We start from the raw sequence: 16,363 nt of genomic DNA on the forward strand, positions 1-16,363 counted from the left end.
TTTGCAAATAAAGGAAACAAACATAAACCTAACTTGCTTTATCTACCTAGTACTCACTATTCTGAACTTATAAGAGCCTGTATCGGAGAGATAGGAGAGAAACCTGGTTGCATGTCTGGTCCCTCTGAGCCCCCAGAAAGAACAACCACCAAACACTAGCAGCACACAGAAAAGCTTCCCTCCTTCAAGATTTGAAAGTATCCTGTCCCCTGATTGCTCCTCTGGTCAGGTGACAGCCAGGCTCACAGATCTTGTTAACTCTTTACAGGCAAAAGAGATGGAGGACAGCTTACAGGCTGTCTCCATGCTTCCACATGCGCAAGTGTCTTAAGTATCTCTAAACAATGTTAAAACTAGGCAGTTCACACTGCCTCACCCACTGACTCTTCTCATGCATCACTTGATACCCATGCGCTGTATATGATCAACCATTTATTTTGAAAACAATATTTATATGAATTTATATATTGTGTCTCTGTATATATCTGCATGACAGGGTTTTCAACTGCAAAGGCTGTTGAAAATCTGGCTTCTAGTATCATGCTGTTATTCTCATTATGTGGTAATTAGTTCAATATCACAATGAGTACAGAGCATATGAGTAAATATCTTGCTACTAGTATAAACAATGTAGTATGCCCAGATAATATGGAAGTCGTGTCTTGTAAAGACACATGTAGTATTAAGAATTATTAAATCACAATTGTGTTGTAAAATTTAGCTGCTCCATTCCTTAATAGTATAAGAAAGAGGATAAATCGGTTGGATAAACCCAAACACAACCTGATTATTTTTTAGAGTATCATTTATTAAGTGCTAAAAAAGGATTAGAAATGTGTATATTGAGCTATAATAGAAGAATTATCACTTTAACATTCACTGCTCTTTCTCGTTAATTTTTTTGATCTTTTTCCCAAGGTTTGGAGAAGCAGTTAATAGAAACCTAGTGATTGGTACATTGGCATGGCCTTCTCCATGGGTAATTGTAATTGGTTCATTCTTCTCTACATGTGGTGCTGGTCTACAGAGTCTTACTGGTGCACCCCGGCTGTTGCAGGCTATTGCAAGAGATGGCATAATACCATTTCTTCAAGTGAGCTACTTTTTTCAGTATTTTAAATGCATTTACATTTAAATTGCATTTATATTGTTGACTTAAATATATTTTCAATTATTTTTATTCCTGTTACCGCTGCAGAGCCATGAAATTGTGATGGGATGTCTATACTGCAATCCAAGGTATAATTGCAGCTAGAATAGACCTACCCAAGCTAGCTTTACTTGTGCGAGCATTGCTAAAAACAGCAGTGTAGCTATGGCGGTGCAGGCTTCAGGAATGCAAGTTGGTACTCAGGGTTATGGATGGGCTTGTAGAGCCTGCACTGAACCCCATGTCACTTCAACTACGCTGCTATTTTTAGCAGTGCTAGCACAGGTAAAGCTAATGGAGGTATGTTTACCTGACCTGCAGTCACACCTTGGATTGCAGTATAAACATACCCTGAGCTGAAGCTAGATTTTAATTTGCATTAAAAAAAAAAGTAAATCAAGTTGCATTTGCAGACCACACTCTACCCTTATGTATCTCTGTGCTATTTTATTGTCTTTGTTCTTCAAACAATCAAGTTGTGCACTATGAAACTGAGGCAAAATTGGGCCCACAGAATTTTTTACGAGTGGAAATGCACAAGCCAGAAAATAACTAGCAACTTAACTTTCAGATTCCAGTCTAGGTTTGGAGTTCAGGCACTTTTTATTTGTAAATAGAGTAAATTTGATCTGGACATGGAACTACATGATACTGTTTTGGAGTCACTTATAGAAAAAGTTGAGACCAACAATTTTAAGTTTTTACTCATTCTGCAAATTATCTACATTAAGACAGGTATAACAGCTATTTCCATGCTGTTCTGTCATTAATTCTGAACTTCAAGGTCTGGTTGTGACTGAGATGAAGATTATGTAACTTTTTTCTGAATTGGATAGTAGAGTGCACAGTCTCCCAGGTATTCTAGTGCCTGGACAAAATTGGGAGATGCATGAAAAGCAAGTCCATCTTGAACAGCTTGCAAATACTGTAACCTTGCCATCGATGAAGGGGGTCTAACTCAAGTTATTAAGGCACTGCATATACTTGGTCTCTTGCTGGAGGCACCTTTGTGCCTACATTTATAGACAAAAGCAAAGGACAAAAAATGCCATCCGGAAAGACAGTCCAAAGACTTTTGTAAGGCACTATATCTGAAATTAAGTGAAAAAGCCTACCTAGAAGTGACAGCTGTTACAACATGCTGTAGGTGCCTACTAAAGGAAGAATGGAGAGTGGCGGCAGCTGGCCAGACACCCAGCTCTGAAGGCAGCACCATTGCTGCCAGCAGCAACGCAGAAGTAAGGGTGGCAATGCATTATACCATGCCAACATTACTTCAGCGCTGCTGTTGGCAGTAGGACTGCGTTCAGATCTGGGCACAAGGCCAGCAGCTGCCATTCTCCAGCAGTCCAGCCATTGCTTAAATTGTGTTAGGGCTTCTCCAGCACCTCTTGCATTAAAAATTAAGCCGTTTCCCCACTTCCCTCCTTACATGCGACATTCAGTATGCACTGTAGAGTTTAAAATTATGGATAAGTCACTTTGCAAGCTTTTAGTCACTGACTACAGTGGAATGAGCCAATAACCCTATACCAGCACAAGATAGTTCATCATCTCTACCTCTTAGTCCAGCCAAAGGAAATATTAAAAATGATAAAAAACCTGCAAATAAAAATAAAAATAAAAACACGGTTGCAACAAAAGCAAAAATGTTAACTCAGTCATTTTCTTTTATTTTGACAAATTCTCACTCTTTTGGACAAGGCTTGAAAATGACTAAAGTTAGGAGGCATAGAAGAATATTCAACAGTAGATAGATACTTGATTGTTTTGTGTCTGTCTCTTAAGGATAGAATGGGTTGGGCTTATTCTGAAAGACAGTGCTGGTTTTTTTCTTGTGAGACCTGGCAGCAGCCCCTGTTGGCAGGTAGGGAGCTGAGCAGAGACAGGGCCAACCAGCAGCTCTTCCTAATTCCCCACGTTAGGTAACATGTCCAAGGGGATAGGAGCTGATGTGAGATCTAGAGAGGTACCATCTAGTTTGTGATGCTGGTGATAATGGAAGGTAGTGGTGCGGACAGTCTTTGGGAGATGAATTACAATGGGACAGACCCAATTAGGGGAATCTGAGGAGGGGACTGGGGCTGGGAAGAAGTTGTATGAAGAGAAGGGAGTTGGAGAGAAGTGTAGGGAACTTGTGGGTGAGAGGAAGGGAGCTAAGGAAGGAGGGACTTGGTGGGAGGAGCTGAATATTGGGGATGCAGAGAGAATAGGGGCCAGGACAGGGAAACTGTAAGGGTGGGGGGAGGTGAATCAAAGAGACAGATGGGAGGCAAGAGAAAACTGTCATAGTTTTGAGGTGTAAATAGAAAGGGTATATTTGGCAACGAGGGAACAAAGGGTGGGATGACTGCCGAGGTTTCACAGGAGGAGAAAATAGGCTTGAGGAAAGGAAACTCAAATGAAGAAGAGAATTATGGATGTTTTGGAAGGAGAGAAGGTAAGGGGCATTAAAGTTGTCTGCAGGAGTATTAGAGAATTTGTAGATTGGGATGAGTTTCAAGGGAGAGGGAAGGATGTTTAGAGATGATGAAGTGTTCGGAGGGAGAGGGAAGAGAGCATGAAGAATTTATAGTGATGCAAGGTGCTAGGGAACATGAGACATTTGAAATATGATGAGAGATGTTTGAGGAAAATTAGGGTTTAGAAAGAGAATGAGAGTTTGAATGAAAGAGAGGGAAGATTGAAGGGTCTCTATAGGGAAAAGGGAGGGAAGGATGTGGTATGGAGAATGACAGTGAGGAGAAACTGGATGTTTAGAAAGAGAACAGGTAGAGGGAATACTGGGGTTTCAATCCTTATGGTTGTGTGGAGAGAAGAGGAGGGAACGTATACTGCTGTGTGTATTCTTTGGAACCTTGAGAGAAGACTTTGTCCCTGCTACCCCCAACAACTTTATAAATAAAATTACCTGAGTGGATCTGGCCATGAGCTCTCTCATATCCCATGTCTCAGCAACTGGGCTCCGTCTACTGATTTATGGGAGGCTTCTCTGTAAGTTCCCATGTTATTTCCTTTGTTTTTTCTTTTCTTTCCTTAATGCAGTATCAAGAGTCAGGCCTGTGATTAGAAATCTCATGTTGTTTCTCTTCCCCATCCCTAAAATTTTAATTTTGTATTATAAAAAAAATTAGTTTTCCTATGTCAAGTCTTAACTCATGTAAATTTGTTTTTTTAATATATAAGAGAATCTGCTTATGCATGTGGATTTCAAATAACTTTAAAAATGGCTTTAACCAGTTTAAATTTGATGGGTTTTGTTATAGTTGGTTTCCCTTTATTATATTTTGAGAACTATATATTGAACAGATTTACTTATTTTACTGAAAATTTGTATTGAATTAGGTATTTGGTCATGGAAAAGCAAACGGTGAACCAACATGGGCATTACTTCTCACTGCTTGTATTTGTGAGATAGGAATTCTCATAGCTTCGCTGGATAGCGTAGCACCAATTCTTTCAATGTAAGTACGCATGTGAAAATTGACATTATTTTTTTAAAAGCTTATTATATTGTTGAAATTAATTAATTTAGTTATCAAGACTTTGTCTTGTCTTTGAAATACTTTTCAGATCATATTGTTAGTAAAACTCACAGTTAACCTGAAGAGAATCTAGACTGACAAAATATGATAAAAGCCTTAGGCTAATGCTAAATTAAATCAATGCTTTACTGAAATAGACTTCTATACATTATTTGACTTAGTACTTCAGACATTCTCATTTAAAAATTAGCACTATCTGAAATCAACACAGACCATATTAAATGGACTGAAATCTAGCTAAATGAGAGATCTCACAAAATAATTCTGATTAGGGCGTTATCACCTAGTGGGGGAATTTCTAGCGTGATCCCATAGGGATCTGTTCTTGTCCCAATGCTATTGAATATCTTTACCAGTGATCTGGAAGAAAATATAAAATCATTGATGGTAAAGTTTGCAGATGCCAGAAAATAGTTGAAATGGTAAATAATGCTGGGGACAAGTCAGTTCTACAGAGCAGGTGGATCACATTGGCTAGGTGGGCTCACTTGAACAAAATGTATTTTAGTACATCTAAATACAAGATCATGCATCTGGGAACCAAGAATGTAGGTAACATTTATAGAATGGGAGACTGTTTTGACAAGCAGTGACTCTGAAAAAGACTTAAAGGTTATGGTGGATAACCTTTATGTGTGCTACAGCTAAGTGAGTAAATGCAATACTTCCATAGATTGCTAGGCCATAAAGGATCATTGTGATCATCCAGTCTGATCTCCTGCAAAGCACAGACCATAGAACTGTCCCAAAATAATTCCTAGCGCATGTCTTTTACATAAACATTCAATCTAGATTTAAAAATTGTCTGTTATAGAGAATGTACCGTGACCCTTGGTAAATTGTTCCAATTGTTACTCTCACTGTCAAAGTGTACACCTTATTTCTAGTCTAAATTTTTCTAGCTTTAACTTCCAGCCATTTGATCATGCTATACTTTTCTCGGCTAGATTGAAGAGCCCATTATTAAATATTTGTTCCCCATATATTTTTATTTTAGAAAGGAGAAGGGAAATTAGAAGGGACATGCTAAATGTGAAATAATGCTACAGGTAATGTAGACTGGGCATTTCTGTTAGTCTTTTCTAAAATACAAGACCAAAGGGATGGTCAGTGAAATTAAAAGGATCTAAATTTAAAAGTAAAAAAAACCAAAAACTTTTTAACAAAACACGCCACTTGTGGAACTTAGTCACTACAGTATAACATGCTACAAAGAGATTAGTAAAACTTTAAAAAGGATTAGTGTTTTATATGAATAACAAAAAGATGCCTTAAGTTACAATAGCAAAGATTTTTGATAAAAGTTTTATGAGAGATATAAATCCTGTTTCAAGTTTCAAGGTATAAGTGAATTTCTAACTGATTGGAGATAGGAAGAAGCTTTCCATGTTGATAGATCATTCTTTGATTATCTACTGAAGTGTTTCTTGCATCTTCTGAAACATCTGGTACTGACCACTATCAGAGACAGGATAGTATATTAGATGAATCACTGATCTGATCTGGTTTAGTAATTCCTATGTTCTCATACTAATCTGAACTTTCTGTAAATATATTTATTTATCCCCACTATCTTTAATAGATTTTGTATGTCAGACTATAGAGTTCATTTCCCATCTGAAAGATTTGTCTTTTTCTGCAGGTTTTTCCTAATGTGCTATATGTTTGTGAACTTGGCCTGTGCAGTGCAGACTCTTTTATGCACTCCAAACTGGAGACCTCGTTTCAAGTACTACCATTGGTAGGAAATCGTTTTATGTACACTTCTTATTTAGAAGAGCCAAATCTAATGGCTAATTTTGGTTTGTATTTGTTGTTTGTTTTGCATTCATTGGACGTTTTCAGCAGCAAAACTGTTTTCAACAATTTATAGATTCACAACATTAATACAAGAGGAAAAATTACAGTAGAGGAGAGGGTTTGGAAAAATATTTTTCCCTGTTCATTTCAGTTAGTTCTAAGTTTGATTCAGATGGGAAGCAAGACAAAAATAGTTATGAACAAGAACACACATAATGACAGCTGTAGTTAAAGCCACATAGGGATCTATTTCAAGAGTGGGTGAGGTTCTGTGGCCTGCAATGTGCAGGAGGTCAGACTAGATTATCACTATGGTCCCTTCTGACCTTTAAATCTATGAACATAACCTCTATGCAGCCTTAATTCAGCCCCCTTAGTGTATCTGTTATCATACAATCTTTAATTACACACTTACACACATAATTACATTTCTACAGGACCCATTGCTCTAGTCCTAAAAAAAAGCAGTTACACACAGTTGGCACATGATTTTGCCATATAAATAATATTTATTTTGGACTTAAAATGGATGCCTTAATCTATTTGCACACACTTTCATTGCATGATTTTTCTTCTTGACTAGCTAGTTATGTTTGCTGCATAGTTTCAAGAAGTACTGGAACACTGTTCTGGCTGCTCAAAAAAGTGCCAGAACAGGATTCCAGAGTGTTTTGGCACAACTCAAGCACTAACTAGACCTCTGCCTCATGCAGTGAATTGGTAGTTAATTCCATATTTATTTTTATCTTTATCATTGTGTGTGTGGCCCCAGGCCCTGTTTAATGCACACTATCCAAACCCTCAAAAAATAAATACAAAATTATTCATTTCCTCTTTGGAGTTTCTGTGGAGCTCTCTCTATAGTATCCAAGTGTTTCATAAACATTACTGAATTTAGATGGTATTATTTATCCCCATTTTGCGCATGAGGAACTGAAGCATAGAGAGATTAAGGCCAAAGTTATCAAAAGTGTCCACTAATTTTGGGTGCCTAATTTGAGAAGTTTATAGTCTGATTTTTCAAAGTACTTAGTATTTTTACAGTACTTAATGTTCAAAGCACAGCTCCAATCAGTTTCAGTTGCAGATGAAAGAACTTGGTCTTCAATTACAGCATCATATAAAAATTTCATATAATCAGGGCAGGCGCTTCCATTTAGTTGGCCTAGGCAATTGCCTAGGGCGCCAGGATTATTGGGGGGCGGCATTCTCATTGATTCACTAAACTTTAAATAAATTAGAAGTCTGATTTTAAACGTGTTCAATTTTGCATCTAATTTGTTCATGCAGTTGTTTCAAATATGTATCCCAATTTGGTATTTGCGTGAGCCAGTGATCTGTTGTGCATGTGCAGTTACCCAAGTAGTTATTACATTGGTGGTAATTGTAGTGCACATACTTTTGAAAACGAGTGAGTGCTTGGATTCAGCTACCAGATCTAAATGTTTTTCTTTTTATTCTTTTATAACCTTCAAGAAGCTCCAAAACATACACCCAGACTGAATCTGGAATGTTTTAGTTACATGCAAAGATTAGCACTCATTAAGTTATTCTCTGACATTGGTTCTCTTTTACTTAGCATTTTATTATCTTTTGAAAGTGCCAGTTAGACAATTTAAACTTTTTATTACTCAAAATTTATACTAACATTGTATGGGATTCTGAAGTAGTATGCAGATTCCCAGCAAATATCCGTGAAACTCACTGACAATATGTGTGCTTGAACCCCCTCTAGTACTGGTCAACAAAGAGGATGACAGCCTACTGCTGCTACTACTGCTGTTAGTTATTTAATTAGCTCAAGGGGCAGAGGTCAGTCCTGTAGATTTTAAGGTTCCAACTGTGCTGAAGGCTCATGTCAATGTCAGTATTATTCCACATGATGGAATCCCCCCCCCCCCACTTTCTTTTTAAAAAATCTAGGAAATTACATACAGAAAACTATAATAAAAATGTTAAGGTTGCAAAGCCAAGTTCTCAAAAGTTAGGAAATGTCAGAATTAAGTTTCCATTTTATAGATGAGGAAATTGAGACAGGCAAATTATTTGCCCATGGCCGCACCTGAATCAGTGACAGAACCAGGATTAGAACAGAAGGCTCATTGGCTCCCCCAACTCTTCCAGACCACACTCTGTTGCTATCAGTGTTATTGTGTATCCACAATTTCCATTGACTATAGTTGCAATCATGAGTGCTCACCGCTTCTGAAGAATCAGGTCCAAGGTGTCTCAAGTTGGGCACTCCAAAAAAAAATGAGGAACACACAATTAATAGCAACCCATGAAAGCAATGAAGAAGTTAGAGCTTCTGTGAAAAAAGCGATAAGAATCTTTTATATATGGAAAATGTTAAGCAAGTTAATTATTCAGTTACTGTTAATATGACATGCAGGAGTGCTGCAAAGAGACTTTTTTTTTGTAAATTTCCTGTTCCCCGTCATCTGATATGGATCAGGATTATCCTGTCATGTGGCAGGGTCATCCCACTGTCCCCAGTGGCACTATTATACATCTTCTCTTTCATTTGAAAAGTAAAAGCAAACATGACATCATAACTGAAAAAAAGCCTTGCTGCAAACTAATAGAGGCAACATCCTCATTTTTTATAAAATGTAAACAGATTATATGACGCTGTACCTTCCTCCTCACCCTTCCAGCCCCCAAACCATCAATCAACTACTAAATCTTAGTACTGCATCACTGTCACTTGTGTGAAAGGACTTTAGCTGGAAGCATGAAAAGGCTGTTATCCTCTCTTGACCAACCACTGGAAGAGGACAGGTAACATACTGAAAGAGAGTTACATATGCTGAAGTAGCCTGCTTTTACAGAAACCATAGCCAAGGACATATATTTGGCAAACTTTCTAAGAGATAGCATTGATAAGTGGCTCTGGCTTGGATCTCTCCTCTTTGAGATCTGGATTCCCAACTTGTGTGAACTGTGATGCCCTATTCAGTATTAACTTGTGAAGTTCACAGAACTGTTAACACCAAGTTGTAGTATTGAGTCTACAACTAAGGATGAAATTTTGGTCCCATTGAAGTCAATGGGAATATGATTCCAGGATTTTCCCTTGGTTCAAGCATTGTGTATTTTCCCTTAGGCCAAAGGGTATTTTAATTGGGAGGAAAAAAAGAATATTAAATTTATCTATGTCCTGTCTGGAGTCTCAGCTCTTTGTGCAAACTGCTGAAGTGAGATGCCCTGAGATGGTTGCCTAGAGTTTTAATGGAATTTTGGGGATGTTTGGCAACAAACCAAAAACAGGCTGTGCCTTGGGAGAAACAGATAGGAAATTGGAATTTTTGACACCTTGTAACTTGGCCAAATCTAAACAGATTTTCTTGAAGCCAACAAAAGGCATCTAGTTGACTCCAGGACAATTTTGCCAAATTTCAAAGGTTTGCTGCAAGTATAAGAGCTCTTCAAAAAGAGGGTGTAAAAATTTTTAATAAAGGAATATAGTATAGCGTCCAAATCTGTCATTACTGGTACTTATCATATAATCTTTTGTTTATAAACCTCTTCCTATTTCTGCGTGGTGTGATTTAAACAAAAAACAAAAACAACTGCATTTTTATTTAATGACCAATTCTTATTTGTATATTTGTTCTTTTTAAAACTTTTGTCTGCTTATATTTTATTTTTTAAACTTCTACCTTTTTATGTTTTTCAACCTGACATTTTTTTTTTAAATTTTAAATCCCAATCTCTCTTTTTTTAACCTTTACATTTAAAAGATTTCTTAGTCTCTAACCACAACGGATACTTATCATACACCAGTTTTTATTATCATATGACATACTTAGGGCACCATATCAGTAGGTAAATCCATCATACTTCATTGACTGAATTTAACAAGAATATTAATATTGGCTGTTTTTACATGGATGTATATAGAATAATATAAATAATGAAGAATATTTTTGAAGTTTAAAATAGACTTGAAAGTTATAGATTTTAAATAACATTAAGACCTGTTTAAAACTTGAAAAAAGTTGTAGGCATAAGTAGAGAGATTCAGAATTGAAAATTGCAGGCATATATTGAATATTGTATTCAGTTTTCAGCATTTTCAGAATGATTATTAAAGTTGTTGACAGTGCATTTAAATTATGAAATAGCCTTTTTTGTTAGAGAGATCTTTCTGAGAGTTAGTTTAATGGAAGAATTGACTTTGTAGAACATTTGCAGGCATGTTATAAATTTAAAAATGTTCTTCTTTTTAGGGCTCTTTCATTCCTGGGGATGAGTTTATGTTTTGCCTTGATGTTCATTTGCTCTTGGTACTATGCTTTAATTGCCATGCTAATTGCAGGATGTATTTACAAGTACATAGAATATAGAGGGTAAGATGATGTAATTTTATTCATTTGTTATATTTAATTTCTTTTTTTAATTTTAATTTATTATTTATAATACCAAGAAAATTTGAAATGTTATGCTTGTAGGCTAATGTCAAGTAGCAAGCTTTAAAAAGTGACATGGTCTTGAAGCCCTAAATTTCCACCTATTCTGCAAGAAATTTCAAGGAAAATGACATACTTGAGTATGTGTGAAAAAGGCACTCCTTTCTGGAAGATGCTCTGTGTCTGTTTATACAAACACATAATGCACAGAAGACCCAGAAAATCATTTGACGTTTGGGAAAATGTCTTGCAGAGAGAGAGACTTGAGTTCATTTTTAGCTTATCAAAAAGATAAAGAAGTGACTTAATTGGGGAGTATATGTACTCTTATGCAGAAAAAACACCAGGCATTAAAGACAAAAAAAGAGCCAATGTCTTGAATCTGAAGACAGACAAATTCAAAATTTTTAATTAGTCACAAGTTTTTAACAGTGAGAGTGATTAAATATTGAAACTACCACGGGACATGGTGGAACAATTGATTGTCATCCTCTTTATAACAGCCCTTGATGTATTTGATGACTGTTATCAGGTCCCCTCTTGGTCTTCTTCTTTCGAGGCTAAACATGCCCTGTTTTTTAAACCTTTCCTCATATGTCAGTTTTTCTAAACCTTTTATTATTTTTGTTGCTCTCCTATGGACTCTCCCCAATTTATCCACATATTTCTTAAAGTGTGTCACTCAGAGCTGGACACAATACTTCTGGCAAGGCCTTACCATTGCTGAGTGGAGCAGGACAGTTACCTCCAGTGTCTCACATACATTACTGTTAATATACCTCAGAAAGGTATTAGTTTTTTGGCAGTGGCATTACATTGTTGACTCATATTCAATTTGTGATCCCTATAATGCCCAGATCCTTTTCAACACTACTACTACCTAGCTAGTTATTCCCCATTTTGTATTAGTGCATTTGATTTTTCCTTCCTAAATGTAGTACTTTCCACTTGTCTTTACTGAATTTAACTTTGAGGATTTCAGACCAGTTCTTCAGTTTCTCAAGGTCCTTGTGAATAAATGTAAAGCACTCCAAAAATGACCTCAAATAGTTTTGCCAGATCTAAATTGTAGTAACATCTTGAAATAACCATGTAACTATGATGATGATTTTTGGTATTTGTGGTGTCAGATAAACTGACAATTAAAGACCCATATGATTTTTTTCATATTTTGGTTTCCTCCTGGTAAATGTGCAAGGCAAAGCTATCATTTTGTTAACTTAGGTTCCTTAACTGTGCATCTCTATCCCTTAACATGTTTGGTTTTCTTTTAAATTAAATCTTAATTGAATTTATAAAGCTTGTTTCAGGAATAATTATAAGAGCCCTGTAATTTTTTACCCTAAATTATAAATGTGCACTCTCAACCTTAACTCTATTTTAACAAAAGTTTTGTGTTGAAATTTTCCCTTTTAAAAAAACAAAACAAGAATCTCATTTATGACCAATAAACAGATCCAGAGGGATTGCTATAATAAGATGATTAAATGTTTTGAAGATTTATAGATATATACTATCAGTATTAGATCCCTTGGCTAGGGGTCCACTAGGGGAAGGGAGAGGTGGAGATAGGGTGGGGATTTTGGGGCAGGGGTGGAGTTGAGGGGGGCAGGGCCAGAGGCACGAGCACCCACAGGTGCAGAAAAAAGTTGGTGCCTGTGATAAAAAGTCAAATGTGTGCAACGTGCTACATAGGCCAATGAATGATCAAAGGCCAATCCATGTCTGCTTCAGAGTTCCACTTGTTGCAGCTAAGTGGGAGAGGTGGGGGATGGGAAACAATACTCTAAACTGCCAGAGTTACTCTAGAATCTAAACTGTACCTGCCTGCAATGGCTCAGAAGGAGCCATTCCACAGTGAGTGATTGTTGTACTCCAGCCGTGTTGTCTCTCTTCCTTGATATATGGAAAGGGTGGCCCAATGCTATGGAATGGAGCTGGAGCACAGGCCAGAATATTACAATCTAAGACTCCAAGCCTTATGCAATGTAACACACACAAATAGTTACATTTAGTTCAATGGGACTACTCACATATAAATGAGGGATGGGATGTGGAATACAATAAAAAGCAAGTGATATAGAAGTGAAATTGTTGATTCCATGATTGTTTATTTTCCCAGCTCCTCTGGTATAACCTCATAACTCATGAGTTGGGCATCCCAAATTAATTACCAATAAAACCTTGCAATTGCACTGCACCATGATATATTTTCTAGATATAGATGCACTCCAATCATTCACTTTTAATAAGGAACCACATGGGGTCAGATGGATACTTGCAAGTTGAAAACATTCGCTGGGATCATGGCATTCTCCATTTTTATCACCTAAAAGAGATGCCAGGGTAAAAATCACACTTCTAACCAAAATTTTATATCTATTATTTTAAATCGTAGTACCTATACTTATGATAGCTGACAGAAACTAAAGTAAATGTTTCACTGTTTTTTTAGTTTACTTTGTGTATATGACAGCACTTGTCTTTTGAGAGTTTCACAGTGTTGCTCCATAGTCTGTCGGTTATTCTTGCTGATTATGTGGATATTGCACCACTGATCAGTAAGAAGGAAATTTACAGAAAAATAAAATAAAATGCAATTCATAAAACTATACAAATTATCAGAGGGACAGGCAAAGTACCAGGAACTATTTTAAGACTCATGGATCCCCCTTTTGAGCCTCTTGCAAAAAGCTCCATCCACCATCTTCCTTTTAAAACAGTATTCTTGGTGGCTGTCACTTTGCCCAGAAGAATAAGGGGGCTGCAAACACTTGTGGCAGATCCTCCATACATCTTATTTCACAGAGATAAGTGGTCCTGAGACCTCATACAAAATTCCTCCCAAAGATGGTATCAGAGTTCCACTTAAATCAATCCATCAACTTACCTATGTACTTTCCAAGACCACACTCTATGCAAGGGGAGAAGAAACTCCACACTTTGGACATGTCTAGGTCCCTTCCATACTATGCTGATAGATGTGAAGATTATCTGAAAGATTTGATCCTGTTACCTGCTGTAGCTGGCCAATCCAAATGTCAAGTGAACTCATCCCAGAAACTTTCAGAATGGATAAAACATCTCTCCTTTTGCTACCAGATGCTGCTATACCCTTCCTGCTGGCTCTTACAGCTAAATTCACCAGAGCTCAGATGACATCCACAGCATATTTTCGTAACATAATATCCTAAATTTGCAAAGGTCCTGCTCATGTTTGTCAAGTGGTATACGCTGGACTTAGTAGCCAGGTCAGACAAAGTTTGGAAGAGATGTACTCCTTTTTTTTGTTCAACTGATGCAGCTGATTGTCCTCATTCCCACCATCCTGGAGGGATACTGCTTACTAGGCATCTATACTGGGATCCACATTAATACTAAGAGTGCATATACACTTGGAGCTAGGAGTGTGATTCCCAGGTTGCATAGACATACCCATGCTAGCTCTGTTCCAGCCAGCAGAACTAATTTGGGTGTGTCTATCTGAGTTTGGTATCTTGCTCCCAGCCCTAATTGTAGTGTAGGGTAGTGCTTACTTTGGTCCTGCCCTGAAGGGCTTAAAACAGCCCTGGGAGAGGGTTGTGGCAGGGAAAGCAGCTAGTAGGCTGATTGGGGAAGCAGCCACAGCTGGGCTATGCCCCAATCAGGCCTCAGCTGGCCCTATAAAGGCAGAGAAGCCAGGGGCAGACACACAATCTCTCTTTGTGTTTGAAGAGAGAAAGGTCTGGCTGCAAGGTGCTAAGTAAGGAACCTGGATTGGACTGGAGCAGGGCGGGGGAAGGGCCAGAGGAGCTGGGAGCTCCAGCCTAGGAAAGCCGCAGGCCTGGTAAGACCTATTAGGTACTGGGTTGGAGGGGCAACCCATGGGTAGCCAGAGGCAGCAGGTCCAAACCCGTTTGCCTGTGATGAGTGGCTTATACTGCAGTCTGCCCCAGTGGACAGGGGCTAGATAGAGACTGGGCAATAGCCAAGACTGAGATGCAATGGGGATAGTGAGTGGGGGTTCCCCAGGAAGGGGCCACCATGAGACTGAGGGGTGTAAGGCCAGGGGGCTGCACCCCAGATAAAAGGGTCCTGGGAAGGACATGGGGGCCCAGCGGTAGTGGGACACCAGCCTGCAGAGGGCTCTCTGGAGGCTGGATGAGCTAATTCCCAAGGACAATTGTAGAGGAGCAGACTCACCCCTGCAGCGCCTCCTGCTGGTCTGTTCCAGGAATTAGCTCATTCCAGCTCCAGAGCGCCCTCTGCAGGCCGGTGATCCACCTGTCTTCTGGCCCCATGTCCCTCCCTGGACCCGGTGCCCTTCTACCTGGGATGCTGCCCCCTGGCAGTAACCCCTCAGTCTTAGGGTCTCCCTTTCCCAGGGAACCCCCACCCACTATTCCCACCTCACCTCAGTATCAGGCTACTGTCCATCATTGTCTAGCCCCACACCCTGAGGCAGACTGCAGTATCAGCCTACTCATCACTGGCAAGGCTGGGTTTGGATCTGCTGCCTTGGCCTACCCCGGGCTGCCCCCTGCAACCCCTAGTACCTTTTAGCCCAATGCTAGGCCACAGCTGGGGCTTTCCAGGCTGGAGCTCCTCAGCCTGTCCCGAGCCCTGCTCCACTCAGGTACTTAGCTCCCTGCAGCCAGGCCTTTCTCCCTCTGTGGGTGGAGGGAGACTCTCTGTCTGCTCCTCGCTTCTCTGCCTTTATAGGGCCAACTGAATCTGTTTGGGGCATGGCCCCAACTGCAGCCACTTCCTCCAATCAGCCCAGCCCAAAAGCTGCTTTCTCCAGCCACAACCCCCTCCCAGGGCTGCTTTTAACCCTTCAGGGCAGGAGTGGGGGTCCACCCCGCAACAATGACGAACAGGAGGTGCTGCAGGGGTGAGTCCTGCAGGCTTACATGTACACATAGCTATATATGAAGAAGAAAGAACACTTACTTACCCTAACATTTATAGTCGGTTCTTTGAGCTGCTATAATCTGTGCGGATCCCATGACCTGCCATCCAAACTACTGTTGGAGTCCTCAGCTGCATGGGCTTTAAGGTGAGAGAACTGAGAGAAAGTTGGGGCCACTCCACCCTTTGTGCCCTTGCATGGAAGCACAAGCAGATACAGCGTGTATGCATGGTTGCATTGGACACTGCTAGGTAAAGTATTTCAAGCTTGCATGCCTAGGGTATATGCACACCTACAGTGGACTCCATATTAACTACAACATCTCAAAGAACTAGTTATTATAGAGTAAATGAGTTCTTTATGTTCACTAATGAGCCCAGACATGACTGTGTTAATATAAAGTCTTCTAAATGTATAAAGAGAGAGAATCCAAAAAAGGAAATATGTAACTCTGTAAATTAAACATTCATGAGTAGCAAGAGACCATCAATTACAAAGGCTCATTACATATTCTTTAAATGTTCTTTCATACTGTTATCTGTTAATTATTAAATCAATTTCCAAA

At 38.9% G+C, this 16,363-nt stretch overlaps 1 protein-coding gene across 4 annotated transcripts in view; it reads left to right on the top strand.

Annotated features, from left to right (window-relative positions):
• SLC12A7 (solute carrier family 12 member 7) overlaps positions 1 to 16,363 on the top strand; it is a 283,500-nt gene that overhangs the window by 199,039 nt on the left and 68,098 nt on the right. For all 4 annotated transcript variants that reach the window (XM_030551652.1, XM_030551653.1, XM_030551655.1 and 1 more), the window contains exons 12-15: positions 919 to 1,093; positions 4,496 to 4,614; positions 6,338 to 6,436; positions 10,728 to 10,847. In XM_030551652.1, the coding sequence (XP_030407512.1) occupies positions 919 to 1,093; positions 4,496 to 4,614; positions 6,338 to 6,436; positions 10,728 to 10,847 (513 nt within the window). The remainder of the gene's footprint in view (positions 1 to 918; positions 1,094 to 4,495; positions 4,615 to 6,337; positions 6,437 to 10,727; positions 10,848 to 16,363) is intronic.

This window comes from Gopherus evgoodei, chromosome 2, assembly GCF_007399415.2.
Source record: "Gopherus evgoodei ecotype Sinaloan lineage chromosome 2, rGopEvg1_v1.p, whole genome shotgun sequence".
In the NCBI taxonomy this organism is placed as follows: domain Eukaryota; kingdom Metazoa; phylum Chordata; order Testudines; family Testudinidae; genus Gopherus; species Gopherus evgoodei.